The sequence below is a fragment of the Lipotes vexillifer genome, unplaced genomic scaffold (assembly GCF_000442215.2).
Source record: "Lipotes vexillifer unplaced genomic scaffold, Lipotes_vexillifer_v1.1 scaffold863, whole genome shotgun sequence".
NCBI classification, from domain to species: Eukaryota; Metazoa; Chordata; class Mammalia; order Artiodactyla; family Lipotidae; genus Lipotes; species Lipotes vexillifer.
In genome coordinates this window covers 2,631,365-2,650,958 of record NW_006788168.1, presented here as the reverse complement: position 1 = coordinate 2,650,958, position 19,594 = coordinate 2,631,365, and the positions used below count along the sequence as shown (strand labels likewise).

At 43.8% G+C, this 19,594-nt stretch overlaps 1 protein-coding gene across 1 annotated transcript in view; it reads left to right on the top strand.

Annotated features, from left to right (window-relative positions):
* Positions 1-19,594, top strand: part of JARID2 (jumonji and AT-rich interaction domain containing 2) — a 242,756-nt gene that overhangs the window by 142,617 nt on the left and 80,545 nt on the right. The window contains 1 exon segment of the mRNA XM_007461270.1: positions 5,004-5,145. Within this exon segment, the coding sequence (XP_007461332.1) occupies positions 5,004-5,145 (142 nt within the window).

Below are 19,594 nucleotides of genomic sequence, written 5' to 3'. Positions count from 1 at the left end.
CACACACACACACACACACACACACACAGCTGCAGCCGCAAATGAAAGCTCTCTTTGGATGCTTGACTGTTTAATATGTAATGTGATACCTTGTCTCGCAGTGACAGGGGTGACAGACGGGCATTGGCTCTATAGTACAGAATTACCTTTTGTGCATCGCTTCTACAACAAAGCCAAATACACTGGCTCTCCCTAATATGCTAATACGTTTGGTGTGCTCCAGATGTTTTGGAAGCTCGGCAACAGCTTCAAAGGTCCCCTTGTTTTCCTTTCGCTTTAACCCTTCTTTTGTGAAATAAGGGCATTAGATTTTCCTGCAGTTCTGTACTCCATCACGTACGTGTAGCTGATGGGAGGACTGGCGAAACTTCTTTGTGTCTAAAACAGAAAATTGTGAGCGCTGCCCATTCTCCTCCCCCTCTTCAGATGTCAGGAAAGAATTTCCTTCTCTGTGCACATTTCTGTTCTGAAATCTGTAGCTCTCATCATCACTTAGCTGAAGGGATCTTTGGCCTCATTTGTGTTTTAAATTTCCCAGCCCCCCTTATGTTAAGGCCAGGAGGAGGTATTCATGCACAGCTCCAGTCCCCCAGAACAGGACTGCTCCGTCCTCTTGGCTGCTGCCGCTCCAGGCTTAGGAAGAACCAGGTCGGGTATGTTGCCTTGAAAGCCTCTTAGTTGCTTTGCTCATTTGGGAGATGAGGGTCCAGAGCTCCTGAATTTTGTTTCCTTGAGGTTCTCAGCTCGTGAGCATGGGCACTGCCCTTGTGGTGGCCTGTGGCGCGCCGCCCCGTCAGCTGACGGGTGCCTCGCTGAGGGCTGCCTTTACCGCAGTGATTTGGAATTTTCAGCTCATATTTATTGCTCTTGTGAAAGACAATAGATGTGGTTTAATTTAAGTTCAACCTACTGAATATTAATAGAGGGGAACGGATGCTCGTGTGGGGAGGCGGTCTTTGGGCCATTGCGTCTCCTCTGTTTGACCTCCTCCTCCCGGCAGAGGTTTGTGTTGATGGTGGGGTTGGGCGAGGGTGGGAAGATAAAGCCAGTTGGTGTGTTTGGAGGAGAGGATGCCGTTTGATTATTTCTCATTGACTAAAAATAATGTAAAAGATCGGTGGCAGGGCTTTGTTCCATAGGGGAAAGGAAAGGCAGTACTCATTGGCTTGTCTGATGGTCTGATAACGGCTCTTCTGCCCCGTGGTGTCCTGTTCCATCTTGCTGACCTGGCTTTTCTGGACTGGGCAGGTGGTACGAGTTGGATGAAAACGTTCAAAATGAAATAGGGTAGCCAGTCCACTGGAGATGTGAGCAAGGGGGTGGGCGGTGTGCAGAAAAGAAAAAAGCCCAGGTTTATCCAACCATGGAGACTGTTTAACTAAAAATAAATGTACATTTTTCTCTGTGCTGATGTCAGGACGGGGTGTACTCAAATTGAAACAGTCAGTTATATGCAGATCAGGTCACCCCCACCCCCCCACCCCCCCGTAAAGGCTGGAAACAGCTGAGGTCTTGTAGTTCACAGAAGAGGCAAGCAGTCCCTTAGTGTGGGCCCCTTTTTCCTGATCTGGAAAGTGAATGACAGCCCATCTGTCTTGTAGTTCAGGTAACAGACATTGTTAATCCTTGGAATGGAGGCATCTTTGGTGTTCTTTGAAGACATTAGTCTGATGAGGGCTTGGGACTGTGGACTCAGCACTCTGGTTCCTTTTAATGGAGCTCAGTCATGCCTTAGTGTTTCAGAGCATTCTCATCCTTTTGCCTGACATTGAGCTCACATACAGTCAATTAAAATTCCCCCTTTTCATGTAAAACTTGATAATCTAATTTCCCTGAATTTGTGCTTGGGCAGTTGATTTTTTTTTTTTTTTGGAGAAAAGAAACATTATATCCTTGTTCTAGACTGATGCCTCTTAGATATGAACACTTTTTTTCCATCATGCGTTACTTTTTAACTGTATTTGTCATTAGCAGGGTCTGATAGCTTTGTGATAAGTTGTAAGCAGCCTTATTTCCTTTCACAAAATTAATGATCCAAGGTGGAAGAATGCCCCAGCAGAACTTTGGTTTTGGGCGCCTTATTACTGTGAGTGAACTTTGGATTTGGGTGCCTTAACGTGAGTTGTATTATGATAGATTGTACAAACATAATTGGTTTCCTGAGATCTAGTGCACACTTGCTCAGAGCTTTATAGTGTCTTAGGGCAATTAGATCTCTTACTGGCTTGAATCTTGCTTCCCCCTGCAATAGTGGCTCTCAAGATGTGGCCCCTAGACCAGCCAAAGCAGAACCAGCATCATCTGGAAATTTGTTAGAAGAGGACACACTGGGGTTATGCCCAGGGCGTAAGTTTGAGGGTCACTACTCTTTACAGTCTACAGAGGTTCTTTTTGTCAGAAGGACAAGGGTATAGCTGTCATTGAATAGCTGAACTTTTCTCTGCTAACTCATTCCCGCACTTACTCACTCATTCACTCATGAGCTGCTTGCTCCCTCAGGAGATGCTTGAGATCTTGTCACGTGCGTACCAGAGGGGACAGCAAGTGCTTCTTCCTCGGGTTCACCAAGCAGCGCCCGCTGGCCCTTCTGTTTCCTCCTTGTTCCAAACACAGCTTCAGACGACCACCTCTTCTTCCTCCTTCACTGTCACCAGCACCACCACTGTTTTGGTTTTTGTTTTTTAGGTGTATCGCACATACCAGCTTTGCTCTCCTCGTTTTGCTGTTGCAGGTTTGCTTGCTGGCTCCAGTGATTCATATTCACTGCCCTCCCCTCTTGCTTGCCCTGCAAGTGCAAGGTTTCTTCTTTGTACATACTGCTAACTGATACACACAGGAGTATCTCCTCTCACTTCTAAAATTTAGGCTTTGTTGGATTATGCCTGTATCCCCAGTGCCCTGGCATATGGTGGGTGTTAAAAAATGAAGTTATATTTCCTTCCTCCTTTCTTGCTTTATTCTCCTTTAAGTCCTTACATACTATTGAAAAATTTGAATTCAACCAAGAGTACACTTTTATTTTAGAGATAATCCCCCTTAAAAATTAATTTTATATATGGTTCCATAACCAGAATTTTTATTTTGAATTTACCATCCTTTTCAAGTGTGGTAATTCATCCATTAGCGCCTTTTTTTTTTACACGTGACTTATATTATGTCCCTGGGCTAGTTTCCTAATATACGTTTATAAGTATGGTCTGTATCTTCCTACTATTTGGGTGGGCTGCTGCACCACCGCCCACCACCCATGACATTGCTGCAGTGCTCTTAATTTAGTGCTGGTCAATAGAGATGTTATTTCAACCACATATGTAGTGTTAGTTTTCTAGAGCTGCATTAAAAAATTTTCAAGAAGCAGGTAAGACTAATTTAAATGTATTTGATATAACCTAATAATACATCCAGAATATTTCAAGAATTAATATCAAATTATTAAAGAGATGTTAGTTATAGTGAGTTTTAAATAAGGTTAAATAAAAATAATAGTTCATCTTCTTACTCACATAGCCATATTTCAAGTGCTCAGTAGCTCCCTGTGACTAGCGGTTACCGTAATGGATAGCACTGCTCTGATCTTTGAAACGTTGGCCACACTTCAACCCTTAGACTCATAGATTTCCCTGCAATTATGTCTCCTGTTTGCCTCACAGTGCAAACTCCCCACATTTTCTGTTTCTCTGGGAAGTTGCCTAATGTTTTCATTTCCATATTGTAGTCATGACTCCCAAAGCCACAAGTCTGAGTGACAGCCATGGGATTTTATTTACTGCATTGTATTAGATTTCCAGCGTTATATTATTACTCATACCCTGAAATGATGTAAAAATAGATAACTGGGGAAATGCATGCGTAAACAGGCTAAGTCCCAGGGTTTTGTTGCAGTATACTGTGTTCTTCCAGAAAATCTTACCAATATGTAGAATATTGTGTTCTATATAGTGTTTACTGCAACTAATAGGAACTGCCCTTTAAGTGCTTCAACCAAAAAGGGATTTAATACAGGGACGTAAGTGCTTACAAACTTGCTGGAAGGGTTGGGAGAACAAAAATCAAGGGGCCACCCTGCCCTTTTGGCTTCACTTAAAAGCCAAATACCGTGGCTGTGAAAATGCAGACACTTGCTAGCATTTCTGCTGATACCCAGAGGCTGGTGTCTAGACAGTGGAACTGGGGGCCGGTGGCTGTGGACACTTGTGTGGGTACAAGCCCCCCGTTGGTAGGACCTAAATCTTATCCAGAACCCTAGATGCAAGGACATCTGAATGCTAGAAGACCAGGCTTTTATTCAGCTGTGACCCGTTGGCTGGTGGCTCAGCAGCTTCCATGTCACTTGGCATAGCCCTTTTCCCAGTCTGGGTTACTAGTGGCTCATCCTGGGGCCACCAGACTCCCTCTTCCGCATGGTGCCATGTATGGAGTCGTGGAGAATCCTTATCCTCTGAGACAATCAGATTCCAATACAGTGACTCTGATACAGTGGATTGTTATGAAGAGCAAGTTGTACAGTCAGACCTCTAGTTAAGGACTGATATATGGCCACAAGGTAATGATTGATGCTTTTTCTTGGGTGGCAGGTACTGGTTCCTGAAGGCAATTCCAAAAAGGATTTCAGTGTTCCTAGAGTAAATATTTAGCCCTGGAAGGGTAACTAGTTTGAATCGGTAATACGTGAAGTTGGTTTCTTCCTTTCCACTCCCCAGCGCTGAAAGATGTTGATGCACTTCAGAAAGAACGCTATAGTGTATTATTACAATTACACATTTCTGCTTGACTTTCTTACTGTTGGAGTTATTTCTTTGGTAGGCATTTCACTCTCGTGTAAGGTCTAAAGTAGGATGAGGTGGGACTTTTTCCTCTCCATTCACAAGGGATATGTACCTTCTAATTCTCTTCTATCCAGATTCTTGTCTGCCCCCATCAGCCACTGTGTAGGGTTAACTGTGGTAAAGTGCTGCTTCCTGATGTCATGTATTGAAGTGTTTGTCCCCTTTTTTCACCTGTAGGGCTCCTTGGTAATGGCCAGTCTAAGGGATTAGGACCAGCATCAGAACAGTCAGAGAATGAGAAGGACGATGCATCCCAAGTGTCCTCAACTAGCAACGATGTTAGTTCTTCAGATTTTGAAGAAGGGCCGTCGAGGAAAAGGTTAGTACCCAAGGCTGAAAATATTGGTGCCTTAAACCAGGGACTTCAAACTAGGTGCCAGTTTTGTCCGCGTGGGAACAAACTTGGGCCCACTCACCCAATCTCCTGATTTTTTCATGGAGGAGCCAGAATTCTGGATTTTTGTATCAAATACCTGGTTTCTAAATATTGTCCACTAATTATTATTAGAGATGAATAAAGCAAAAAAATGCTGTGGACCAAAAGAAAACACTTTCCTGCCATAAAAATTGGCCAAAGAGTTGCCAACTTGTAATTCCTGTCTTTGCTGTTCATTTTAATTGATTTTCATCAGTTGTATTCTTGAGTATATTAGATGGTATTTCGCCATTTCTAAAGAGATGTTTCTAAAAATTTGAAGGATTAAATGTGGTGTTTCTGAAAAATTTTTCCCCTTGTCAGGAAAGCAAAATCCACTTGGTGTTAACCAAGTTAGTAGGTGTGAAATCGGTTCTTAAAATTAATTTACCAGCAGGTTTTTAATTTTTTTAAATGACTTTCCTAAATAAGCTTCAGATAGCTTGATCAGGAAGTTGGCTATGGTAGTTTGATTAGAGTTGTGGCTTCATGGTCAGACAGTGACATTATATAATAACGCTTTTAATTGGGTGTTTTAAAAACCCTTTGTTAGTTATCAGCCTTATTTCACGCCTCGTGTTGTCTGCACGGACCACCACGCCCCCTTAGAGTTTATATTTCATTTCATTCCTTTTCTGCTCTCATACTCAGTGTTTTCCTGGATGACAAGATAAATTACTTTTTCTTAGAATCTGTTCTTTGGAGAGGTTTGGGAAAGGGGAAAAAATAATAACTCCTGGTCTGGACTTCGTTGTTTGCCCTTTCTATATACAGAATTACAGTTACTTTTCAGAAACCATCTAGATGTGTATATCTAATGAAGAACTGAATATGGTGGCACATTAAGAGGGAGAAGAGAGGCCATGTGTGGATACTTAAAATCCTTAACAGAACTGCACTTGAGATGCATAGCTCCAAGCCTTTATCTTCCTCTGTCACGCAGCGTCTTCATTTAGAATACCCATGGTATAGAGTCTGTATTAACTTCCATCCTCTTTCTCCCTTAATCCTCGGCACTGTGTCTTAGAAGGTGTCATTGGATTTGTTAGTACAATTAGCATGCGTATGTAAGAAGTATCTCTGCCAGTGTACTGGACTTTGTATGTTGCTCTATTTAAAAACATTTGGCTGGGTGTCTCAGTGTAAGCCTTTAATGTTTCAGATGCTCTGGGACAAACATTCGCTCTGCCCCAGTTTGAAAAGTGCACCGTCACAAGAGGGAGAGTTAAAGGGTGTGTAAGAAAAACCACATTAGTAAACATACTGGAATGTGTACTAATACTCTCCGTGTTTCCAAACATGGGTGAGGGGTCATGCATCATCTTTCATCTGTTTTTGAGGATCAAAAGTCTGTGATTGTGGTTGGAAATGACAGTACCCATCCTTCAGCTACATGGCCGTCCATCACCCTCACCTCTGGTGAGGTCGGTCAGCATGGGGGTATGATGACAAAGGCCATTAGGCTTCATTCTCTTGGGGTGGGTGTGGGGAGCCCTTTGTCCCTGGCTCCTAGTGCCTTTCTCAGATGGCAGTGCTGCTGGCTTCCTCTTTGCACGGGACTGTGGTCCTGTGTGGCAGCTGTGTGCAAATCAGTCAATTAACTTTAATTCTCCAGGGCAGTGAAAAAGAGAAACTTTGTTTAGGGGAACTTAGGGAAAACTTAACGCATTGCTAATCTGCTTTAATTATTAGTGTGCCAAGTACCTTGTTTTACTGAATTACGGATTCATGACAGCATTTTGGGGAGTTACGATCACGGTCTACTATCAGGGACATATAGTGTGGATTAAGGTTTTGACAGGTTAGGCTAGATTTAGGGCTGGTCTGGGGTGGCCTGCGTTGCAGAAAGGGGCTACACTACCCATCTGTAGTTTACAGATGGGTAGTGTAGTTAGGGTATAAATGTCTTGAAGTGTTGCAGGGTACATAGCAAATAGAAAATAATAACTTTTAATAATTTTTGGCTTATTTTGATTCCTTGTTGGTATTTAGCATAAACGTTTAGTATAAATTCTGTGGTATGAGCCCTGCCTTGTAAGGGTATGAACTGGAATCTGAATTTCTGGAGCTTTGTCAGACTTCAGTGCTCAACCTTCCTTCATGTTACATGTAACGTACCTTTTCTAAGAAGCTGACGAGTGTGCTGTCTCTGCTGATTCCAAGCCAAGCCCAGAGTAACTACCTAAAGTGGTGATTTTGAAATGTCGCTGAAGCGACATTGAACTGATTGTTGACTAGATCTTACTCTTTATCTAGCGTCTAAAATTCCCATAAATATGCACGAGAAGAGCATGTTTTATGATGCACCACTTGCATTCTCTTTTGGCATTTAGACTTTCTATGTGAGAACACTGAGTCCTAAAATTCCAGTCATGATTTATGTATTTGTTTTGGAAAATGCTCCCTCTCCCTCTTTCTCTCTCTCTCCCCCTCCCTCCCTCCCCCCCCTCTCTTTCTCTCCACACCCACAAACCAAATCCCAAGCCATGTGGAACTATTCATAGTTTCACCAAGTCCACAAGCCTTTAGTTATACTAGTTATCCACCCATCACCTCTTCACTCCTCGCTTCTACTTCAATGAACACCCCCTCCCTCTCTCCCCCTCCTCCTCCCTCCCTCCCTCCCTCTCTCTTTAGAATGATAGGAATTGCTATAGCTATTTTTGTACAGTTAATTGCTCTTTCTAGGTGCATGTTTTTAGGATCACCAGTTAATATGCCTTTGTCTTGGTGGGGGAGGGAAAGAAAGAGGGAATTTATGTGTTTGACTTCCTTAAGAAAAATTGAAATCTGATGTGTAGACTATGCCAACCTCAGTTTAGACCTTGCCCTGAATTTCCAGCCTGCAAGTTGAAGCAATTCCATTTTCTGATTGATGCTTGTCACACATTTCTTAAGTCTTTAGTCAAAACATCCCATGTGTTTACACTGTGTTATTTTTCTACCGGAAACCCCCTAAGCTATGTTTGGTCCTATGTACTTGCTGCCATTGGTTTTACTTAATAAGTTGGGGATCTTTTTGGCACATAGGAAGCAGTGGAAATCCAGAGTTCCATAGGATTTATTTTTCTTGATTGAGGCAAAAATAAAAGGTATTTCTTTACCTAGTCATTAAAAGGTCATCATCTAAAGTCACTCTTTGTAAAAGGAAAAGCCAACCTCTCTAGAAGTTCTTTGCCTGTTTGATGGACAGGGCAGCCCAGCCATTGAAGATCTGAAGGACTCAGCCCTGGTGGGAGTTCCTAGGCGTTGGTTTCCTTTTTCTTTTGATCCCTGTAGTAGGTGAGTTTAATAAATAATTTTAAAAGTCATACATTAATTAGTTCTTACTGTTTAGAATGGAAACATTATAGAGAATTTCTGCCTTTAATCATGCCATGCCTAGCTCCTTACCCTCCCTGCCTCATATTGCTCATCCCATGATACTCGGTTATTGTAAAGTTTGTTTCCTGCAAGAAGTATCTGAGGATTTTTAGAAACCAGAATGGACCAGTTTTGTCAGTCATATGTGGATAGACTGTGAGAAACTTGGGAATGATGGTTATGATCAGGATAAGGGATTATGTGTTTGGCTGGTGGAAAGAAGGTGTACAAAGAAGTTGGTGAAATGGTATACTTTCAGGTGTAAGTGCATGGGAGATCCAAAATGCATGGTCCTTCAGGGGTCACTGGACTTGGCCACTCAGATGTCTAGCAGAATTAAGTGTTGTATGTACTTATTTTATCTTTGGATTTGTGGTAGTTCTCAGGGACGTGTCATGGGGACCTTGTGGTTAAGAGTATAGGCTGGAGCCAGACCGTGTGGCCTCTTCTGGCTCGGCTGTCTATTATGTGTTCTTGGGCAGGTTCTGTAACATCACTGGGCCTCGGTTTTCTCATCTGTAAAATGTCTGTGACAGTAGTAACCACCTCATGGGGGGTTTTGTGTCCTAGGCAAATAGATTCATGAGGAGCTCCCAGGTATATAATGAGGACTCCATGTGAGATATTACTATTAGCTGTCATCAGTGTGTATGACACATGAATTGCTACATGGGGACATGCACATTCATTGAAGACTTCTCAAATGTGATTTTGATTTATGCAAATTGTGATTTATATCTTTTCTCCATGGCGCCGCCCTCACCGCCATCCATGGGCAGATGGAAAAGTGTGGGCCTGTGTCCCTCTTTTTTTTGAAGTTACTGAGTCACGGGAAGGACCCTAATGGTGTGGAGTGTGAATTCTTCCACAAAGCTTGTTGTGACCAGGTATTTGCTTGCAAGGAACAGGTGTGAGTGGGGTGAGGTTGTAGTTTGTGAAGATGCTATCTGGGCTATTCACATGTAAGTCACACCTAAGCCCTTGCGGAGTGGCCCCTATTTCGCTAGTACTTAATAGTAAGATCCCTGACACACTTTTAAAAACAAACTCCACAAGTGTCTACTGAATTAGTAAAGAAAAAATAAATAGTGTGGACTGTGCCCCTGTAGGGATGTAAGTGTTTTCTTTTTGTTAAACAAAGAGCTGCTGTATTTTAGTTATTTAAGCCTTTGGGAGTGTAAGACTTGATGGAGTTCAGACAGTCAGCCCTGCTCTAGGAGGTTGGATTTTGAATGTGGAGTGTTAGGGGTGAGGACTTGGTGTGGTTCAGGTTTAGGATATGAATACATGTTGAGATGGTGAGAATTCTCCCAGGCTTTTAATAGGCATCCCTTTTACAGCTGAATTGTCAAATATTACTGTTTTCCTTATTATTTCTGTTCCGAGGTACTATGTTGACATGCAGTAGTTTGTTACCTCCTAGTTTGGAAAGAAGATAGGCCCCAATGCATAGGATTCTTACTGGGCAGCACACAGTGTTAGAAATTGGAGTTATTCAACGTGACCATCCTTAGGAATTAGAATTTTTTTTTTTTTTTTTGTGGTACACGGGCCCTTCACTGCTGTGGCCTCTCCCGTTGCAGAGCACAGGCTCCGGACGCGCAGGCTCAGCGGCCATGGCTCATGGGCCCAGCCGCTCCGTGGCATGTGGGATCTTCCCGGACTGGGGCACGAACCCGTGTCCCCTGCACCGGCAGGCGGACGCTCAACCACTGCGCCACCAGGGAAGCCCAGGAATTAGAATTTTAAAAGCCTAAATAGTTTTTACATATCTGTGTAACAAAATGCATTAGTAGGATAGTTTAATGTTAAATGCACTATTGAATTCAGAGCTATCGTGACTGAAACATACTCTCTACCTACAGGAAGTAAAAAAGGTGCAAAACTGAGGAACTGAATATTATGCGGCACCTTTAATAACCACAGAAAATAACTGGAGTTATATAAATGTAAAAAATGTAAACCTAGCTGTGTCTAGCCCATCTGCTCTTTTAATTTACCCACACAGCTGTCACTTCCGGTGCTCTTCATTCCTTCCTTTAGATCTGTGTGGCTTTCTGGTATCATTTTCCTTTTGATTTTGCTTGTAGGACTTTTAACATTTCCATTTTCTGCTGGTGTTGGATGACTCTTAGGTTTTTTTAATATCTGATAAGGTCTTTATTTCACCCTGATTAAAAAAGAATCTTCTTATTAGGGTTGTAGAATCACATGCAGTTGTGAGAAATTCGCATTCAGTTTTGGAAGATATTTTTGCTGGGTATAGAATTGTAGGTTAATACTTCCTCCTCCTCCACTCCCCTGTGGAGTTCGTTAAAGGTACTGGTCCACCATCTCCTGGCTTGCAGTGTATCTGGCAAGACATCTGCTTCTAAAGTTTTTAAAAAATCTATCATACAATATGCTTTCATATAGGTTTCTTAGATTCTTGTGTTTGGGCTTCATAGAGCTTCTCAGTTTTGTAGATTCCATCAATTTGGGAAAGATTAGAACCATTATTTCTGCAGGTATATTTTGCATGCGTTCCTCCCCCACCCCCGTGCCCCGTAGGGATTTCAGGTGCACGTATATTAAGGTGTTTCAAGTTTTTCCACAGCTCATGAATACTCTGTTCATTTTATTCCAGTCTTTTATTTTTCTCTGTGTTTCATTGTAGATAGTTTCTACCTAATATCTGCAGACATATAATTTTCGCCTCAGACATTGTTGTCTTTAGTCTCTAGACGGCTCTAGGTTTTGGTCTTTTTATAATCTTTAGTGCCTCTCCTAATATAGTTTAGTCTTTGTTCTACCTTCTTGAACATATGGAATGGAATTATAATAGATGTTATTAGTGTCTTTGTCTACTAACCTATCATGTGTGTCACTTATGGGTCATTTTGGATTGATTGACGTCCCTCCACTCAATGTAGGTCATATCTTCCTCCCATTTTGCTTGCCTGGTAATTTCTTATTGGATGCCAGGCATCGTAAGTTTTCTTTTGTTGGGTTCTGGGTATGTTTGTATTTACCTGCCTATTCTCTAGCATTGCTCTAGGGTATGATTAGGTTACTAGAGAACATTGAACCTTTTAAGCTTTGTTAGGTAGGGCCAGAGAGCAGTGTTTGGTGTAGGGGTAGGTTTTCCCAACTACTTAGGTAGAACCCATATAAGTACTTTACTCAGTGCCCTGTGAGTTATGTGTACCATTTTGGCAAAGCATGATTCCCAGCCCTGTGTAATTCTTTTCTTGTGGTACTTTTCCTTGGGTACTTCCCTCACACACGTGTACTCAGCGAGTACTTGAGGAGGGTCCTCAGCAGATTCCAGAGTTTTCTGTGTGGCTCTTGCCTCTCTAGTACTCTGTTCTATACATTCTTTTCCTCCCCAAACTCTCAATTCCTTCTCCTCAACTCAGGGATTCCTCTGGGTTTCTCTCAAGGCAGTAATCTGGGCAATCATTTGTTTCCCAGCGACCACAGTGCTTTGTTGTGTGATGTCCATTGTCTTGTATGGATTTTTAGTTTTTTCAGGCAGGAGGGGAATCCTGTCCCTGTTACTCTGTCTTAGCTTAGAAGCAGAAGTCCTATCTGTTCTTTGAATGTTGACTGAGAGAAAGAGAATGAGATGGAAACACAACACAGGAAATGTAACTACTATGTTTGCACTTTATCTCAGTCACGGTCATAACCTCACGTTTAATTAGTCATCAAAAAAGAAGAAAGTGAATTGCATAAGTAGACCTCAATGCAATGAAATAGAAAATTTCAAAATAAAGAAGCAGCTGACTTATAAATAGAAAATCTCCCTCCACAAGAGAGCATGTTGCTAGTAGAAATCCATCCTTCATACTCTTTGAAGCTCCAGAACCTCCGTCTCTAAAAGAAGAACTGTCCCTTAGTGAATATAACATATCGTGCTAATAAATCTTACTTTAATCCTTATGAAATACCTGGAAGGCTTTATTACCCTGTTTTATAGCTGAGTCAACAAATGTTCAAAACACTTCACCAGTGGCATGTTTCGTGTAAATAGCAAAGTTACGATTTGAACCCAGCTCTTCATGTCTCTAATGCCTGGAACTTTTCCACCATGTCACCTTCCATCAGGAGTATCAGATGTAGGTCTTGTTTTTTCAGGTACCTTCAGGACAAATTCCAGAAGGGTGCTCCTTTGGGTCAGCAGTGCCCGGCTTGGCGAGCTGAACCGTGGCTGGTTCACAGTGCCTCTCGCCCCCTCAGCTGAGCACCTCCGTGCACTGGACAACTCTTGCAGTCCCTCAGATTACATAGCCTAGTAAATGGTCTCTTCTCTGCTGGTGCTTGTATTCCTTCTTTAATGTAATAAGTGAAATTTTTTTGTTCATTGTAAACCAAGCAGTAGATAGAAGACAGGTGAATCTTTAGTTTCTTTTGAGTAAAACACACTTTGCTTTTGAAATCATTTCTGGAGCCTTCCAGTATTAGAGGTTAGAGGTCATGCTTTCCTGCACAAGTCATCCTAGATGTGAGAACTCTGAGGACCTAACTGACTATTTTATTTCAAGTGACCGTTCCAGATAGATCATGATGACTCAGTGATTATAGTGGGTTGTTCCTACATCCCTCTGGGAAAATACGCTTTTCTTTCACTTCACTTTTCACTCTTGTTGGCTCACCTCAGGTTCCTGCTCATGGGTGGGTCTCTTTCACCTTCCCTGCTGTTCAAGTTTGGGAGGGGAGTTTGCATCTCTCAGCTCTACACACCTTAACCCCGATCTTAAGTGTTTTCCCAGATTAAGTGGCCACCAAGGTGAATCTGAAAGTCACGTGACTCCAGGTGGCTAGCAGCGAGCTGGGAGAGCCTTTCTGATTGTGCCAGGGCTTCTCAGTGTCATCACCCACGGTCATGGTTACATACAGATTCTTCTCCTGCAGCAGCATCCCCTGGGCTTCGTTCACACCTCTCAGATCCTGCTCATGAGTTCTGTCCCCTCGGTAACCTAAGACACTGGCAGTCTGTTCAAGAGAACCCTCCCGCGTCCCATCCCTCATGGTGACGTGGAGCCTGGCCATGGTGTCTGCGGAACCATGGAAGCTGCTCTAATCAGCATAACGTCTGACTGGTTTTGCACATGACATTTTTTATGGGTGGTTGGTTTATGGGATTCCCCGTTTCCTCTTCCTGTCTTGGAATTTTGACTGTGTGGCAGATTGTTACCTGTGTGGCATGACTTGGGGGTTTCAAGACAATGTTTTGCATTGCTTTGGTTTCCAAGAAGCAGACCCTTTTTCTCATTTAACAAAGCATCTCGTGGAGTCCATCCGTGTGGTCCTTCTCACACGTTAGGCCTTCTTGACTGTGCATGTGAAAATGCACGAGCAATGCCCTTTATAGAGGACTAAAGGTGGAGCCCAGTCACAGATCAGAGGATCAGAGGAAGGAAAGCCCAGGTCTAGGTGGTGCTTTGGGAGGTGGGGCGGAGGAGGCGGAGGGTGGAGCTTGGAAGAATCTGGAACTGTGTGGGGATTGAGGTTGCTTCGTGATTGCCCAGACCTGGGCTGGTGATTTGGGGTTCCCTGTATGGAATGTGCGTAGATTTGTTTGGCCTAAATGGCAGGATGGACTGCAGGTTCCCTTCCCTTTGGAATGTTTTCTTTCTCCCCTCTACCCTGTGCTTCTAGCTTTAGCAGAGGTGCACTGTTACCACCCAAACCAGCATAAGTAGGGCTGAGGGGTGCTCTGTGTGCTTGACTTCACCCTGGGCTGAGCCCCTGCATGTTATCCTGGGTTGGGTACGTGGGAGGCAGGAGCTGGCGGAAGGGCGTCACCTCTCATCCCCAGTCCCGCTGACTCTCACTGGCCTGCTCTTCCTTAGGGCCGTGGTCACGAGGCGGGGGGAGGTTGGTCGTGGAGGGCAGTGTTCAGGGCTTGCTGGCAGCTGTGCTTGCACTGTGTGGTGCTCCTGTCCTTTTCCAGGTTCCCTGTCCTTGCATGGAGTCTCCTTACCTGCTTTCTCAAGGCACTCCCCTCCTTGGAGAGCCTTCCTGCTGCTTCTCTCTCCTGTCCCCTTCTTCTTTTCGACCCTGTGGACATGGCACGTGGCTTTAGCCTCCTGAGACCCCCCTCCTGACTTCAGTACCTCTGGCCCGGCACTGTTCATAGGTGTATCCCCGGGACCAGGACTCTCATACAGTCCGTGAGGCCGTTGTTCCTGGGACAGGAAGACAGCTTTCCAGGGCCTTGGTGTCTATGAGATTTTCTAAACTCTTGGAGTGATGCTGGGTCCCTGGGTAGCATACAAACGTGTGTAAACTATTGTGTGTCCATTCCTCATGGCCTCTTGATCTTATGGCAAGTGACACCTGGGTGGGAGACTTATCCCTGATTGATCCTCTGAGTTAGATGGTTTAAGGAGTGATGTGTTTTTTTCTGGCACAGTCTTATAACTAGGCCTTTGATTAGAAATCGGGAGAAAGAAAATTCTGAAATTCCAGGATCGTGTGGACTGACACTTCGTCTCCCTGGAGAACCTTTTTCTGCTGCTTAACTTTTCCTCTTAATTCTCCATGAGAAAGACAGTCTTCCAAAAGAATTACCCCTTTGCAGGGTGGCTTTGACAAATCTTTATGTGCCACTTCTGGTGTGCCGGCCAGATTCTAAATTGTTTACGTGTATTAGTCCATTTGGTTCTCACAGCAGACCCTTTGGGATAGGTCTTTGAACATCATTCCCATTTTGTAGATGAGAAAACTGACACACAGAGGGGATTGGGTGAACTTTGCCAGGAGATAGAGCCCCCAGATTATTTCAGAACTCAGTAAATGGTTTCTACCCACCTTGAGTGGAGCGGTGCAGAACCCCCATGGAGTGCTGGTGTCGGAGACAGATGGAAGAGTTCTGTTTTCAAAATTTGGGGAGAGGTCTGAGGATTCTCAGGGCTGGGCCAAGCGATACCTTTCTAACCCTCAGAGGAGTGGGACCTTCAGGGAAGCAGAGTCCAGGAATGCTGATTTCCTCATCAAGATTCGAGTTGTTTGCCAGGTACTGGGTGGATCTAAGATATGGTCGATTAAGCCTCATTTTGAGCTGCCTGAAATCTCCATTCCAGAGAGAAGGAGGAAAGGAGCAGATCATTTCAAATGCTGTGTGTCAAGTACCATGGAAGATGTGATGTCTGTGGGACACTAGGGGGTGTCTAGGGAAGCTGGGGCGCCCTACAGTGAGCTGACAGGAACATTGAGTTTTTCCTTTTGTAGACTCTTTCACTTTTGCTAGGCTCTAGATTCCGTGGAGAAGCTCTTGTAACTTCCTGACGGAGGGTGTCGGGAGCCAGCTTCTTGGGCAAGATAACACGGAGAGACAGGCCCAGTGCCGGGGGCGCAGTCAGCCCGGTAGCTGGATGTGTTGGAGCCACATTAATCACGCGATGAGCATGTTGGGTGCTGCAGAGCAGGGAGGGCCAGCGCTCCATGCTGGGAGCTTCTTTGCAGAGGCTGAGCCTTGACACATGACGTGGTCTGTGTGCTCTGCAGCAGGCTGTTTCTGGAAGGCCTGGTGTGCTTCAGTACTTTCTCTAACTGACTTGACCAGAGGGCTGGAAGGGGGCAGGGTTTATTTACTAACTTTTCTGTACAGCATGTTTGAGATAAGAAGGTTAGTTGATATTTTGAAGGGGCACACGTGTTTGTTGGGACAAAAATATAGGTCCCACTCCAGTTTTCTGTCTTGCAGAATCCATCGTCAGGATTGACGCGGTATTGTAGTTGGTTTAAGCAGTCACCTGTAGTGAGAGTAGGGTGCACCTGACACCCCACCCTGCCTGTCCTGGGCCTGCAGAGACCTGCAGTGGTCTGGGAGCTGTGCAGGCTTCGAGTTGGACCAGCCCAGGTAGGCAGCCTTGTAACCAGCAACCCAGGTGGTTCTTTGAATTAAACACGGTAACGTATCTCAGCAGTAGGTAGGCGCCTGCTATGCTGTAGCCCTGGTCCCCAAATCACTCCAAGCCAAGATGTGCTGAGAGGCACGGGAATTGATGTTTGTTGGATGCATGTTGAACGATGATAGCATTAGTCAGCTTCCTTTGATTAGAGGAGGGAACAGATGGGCTCCCTGTCTTCACCTTAGTAAATGAAAAACAAACCCCAGTCGTGATCTCTTTCTTTTTTTGAACCAAAGGATGAATTGACTTAAACATAGAGGTTCTTGGCTAATCAGAAAGGGATTGGCGGGGCGGCGGGGGTGCTTTAGTAATTGAAAGCTATCACTGTCATTTTCTGGTTTTGATTAGGAGACTTTTAGAATAAATTTATGTTGGCTCCATCCTTACTTGGCTTTTAAAGTTATCATTGGAATTTCCATTTTTAAGTGTCTCTTAAAGCACCACATATCTGGCCTGGCTAATTTGGGGTGGGGTAGCACCTTGTATACGGAGTAACACAGTGTAGGAATGTAAAGCAGGGAGATGTGTATCCTTCTGGCATTGTGCAGTTTATTTTCAGATTTACTGTTAATGCTTATCTTCCTGGAATCGTGTATTAAGTTTTTTCGTTAGTGAAACAGGGCTCCTCTTTCCTTAACACATTACTTTTCCTGCTGGAGAGGGATTCTGTTTAGAGAAGTCTTCGTAGATAGTCAGTTCTTCATAAAGACGTACCACCCTCCTAAGAGGTCAGTGCACATGGGTCTTAGTGTGAAGGAAGGAATGGGAAACACGGGGCCTGCCCCAGAGCACGTGTATCCTCTGCAGGGTTAGAGATTGGCAAACTCCCTTTGATTTAATTGGTCATTAGTTGTTACCGAGGACAAACTTTTGGATGCTTGTGAGAATGGGCAGCTGCTCCCAGAATTCACTTAAGGTTCCTGGTAAGCACACAGGCTTCTGCTGCATTTATTTGTTTAAGGAAAATGGTAGAACTTCATTTGAGGCAGTTTTATTACCGCTGTGGCCATTTCCTTTTTCTGTTACCTCAGAGATCTGATTGCAGGGATATCACTTCCACCTCCTATGCAAATGATGGTGTAGCATGCATGCTTTGTGGTTGCCACGGAAACTGGATACCAGTTTCCTTCCTTCCTCTTCTAGCTCTGCTCTTCCTTGTATTTTTGATATGAACGTCTCTGTCACGTGCTTTTGCCCTCCTTGCCTTTTACGCTCCCAAAGGACAAATGTAAACGCATCCCTGATCTTTTCAGTGGTATCTGACCCTACCGGAAACATCTTATCAGTTCGTAAGTCTTCCTTGATGAAATTGAGAGCGAGCACAAAGACAGACGACACTGGTTCCATACGTCTCACATGAAAGGCACTAGATGGCTGCGTTTGTGGGGTTTGGAGTCACCTCATTTGCAAAGAGGGTGACAGCCATTAGTGTCACTTGTGGTTCACATGTGAGTGCTTTTGCAGGGGTTGTTAGACATGGCTTTTTATGCAGAATGTTCCCTGATGTCAGCATCTCCCTTGGCTGCTTAGCAGCTCAATTAAAAGCAGTGCACATTGTTGCTGCTAAGATGAGGATAGAGTGTTCTCATTACCCCCGCCCTACCCTTTCCCTGTCTCCTTCCCTCCTCTTCGTTTTGATGGTAGAATTGGCTGGGTGGAGGGAGGCACTGCGCTAGAGAGATTCTAAAGGGCAGGCCGAGGAGGGAAGGCAGCAAGGTAAATCACTTGTCGGGGGCAAGCCTTTGGTTCATTTCTGCTGTTAGAAATTCAGAAATTTAAAGAAGAGACCATAATAATAGATGGTTTTTCCCCTTGGAATAAGGTAAATGTGGGGCAGGAATATTTTCTCACTTGCTGTAGGCTCAGTTGCTTTGATCTAGAAACATAGAATCTATCATGGTCTCATAAAATGCCTTGATAGATCTCTCCCACTAGCTTAAAGCCCATCCCATAGGATGAGTGTGGAGTCAGCATCATCTGTGTGGTTTTTTTTTTTTTTTTTTTTTTTGGGAGTGTGTTTGGGCAGGGAGGGAATTGGGTGTCATCTAGCTATCTAGCTGTGCTCACTCCATGTTCAAGCTTTAAAAGGGTTTGGCCCTCAACTCCCTCACAGATGGGATCATCCTCGTTTTTCTTTGTATCCCCAGTGGCTGGCGGAGTATCTGGTATGTTTGTATGTTTTTGTGAAGGTAAACAAATTCTAAGAGTAGCCAAATAAAGTGTAAGGAAAGGAAATCTTCCTAGAGGAGTTGTTCTATTTGAGAAGCATATTTTCCTATTTAGAATTGTCCAGATCTTACATACCCTCTTATCATATTGGAAGGTAGGTGCATGTGTACTTGTGTGTCTGTCTCTCTGTCGTGTGTTTTTGAAGTGTTGCCCATAGTTATTTATTTTAGAGGATTAGGAAAGACTGGAGCATACTGTTTTTTGGTAGTAATATATTATTCTGCCCTTTTATTCCCACCCCCCTCCCCGCCCCAGCCTGCTTCTCGTCCCTTCTTATCTCTCCTCTGCTTCCATAATACTTCCTGGGTCCAAAATTCCACATCCATCTATATAGAAACCAAAATATAACTCGTAAAATGACTCGTCAGGGCCTCTCTTGTGACCTCTGATTAGGATATAAGCAAGTACCTACTTCTGCTTTCACAGCAGGTTGTGGAGTCCTCAAACCACTGCAGTGTAAGTTTTCTGCATTTCCATCAGGCATTGTTAATTAGTGATGCCAGGTGAAGGGGGAAAATGCCTTCTTGGCTGAAGGCCATGTGGTTCTTCCTGTGGTGCTAGCTTAGTATTGACTGCTGTTTTCTGGTAGAATTTTGAGATATTTAACCAGATCATCGAATTCCGTGATAATAAGCATTGTTCTCTCATCATGATGGTAACAAATATATCTGGCATTTTTTCCTGTTACCCTCTCAGATCTTGGTTTTCCCAGAGGTCAGAGAAGACCTAGCCTTTGTTTTTTTGCGTTCTTGGAGTTTAGTTCTTAAAGAAAATTTACTCTGTAAAGTTTGAACAGCATATATGAGCACTTTATAAAAAGCTTCAACTATGCAGACTTGGCATTAATGTTAATTCCTGCT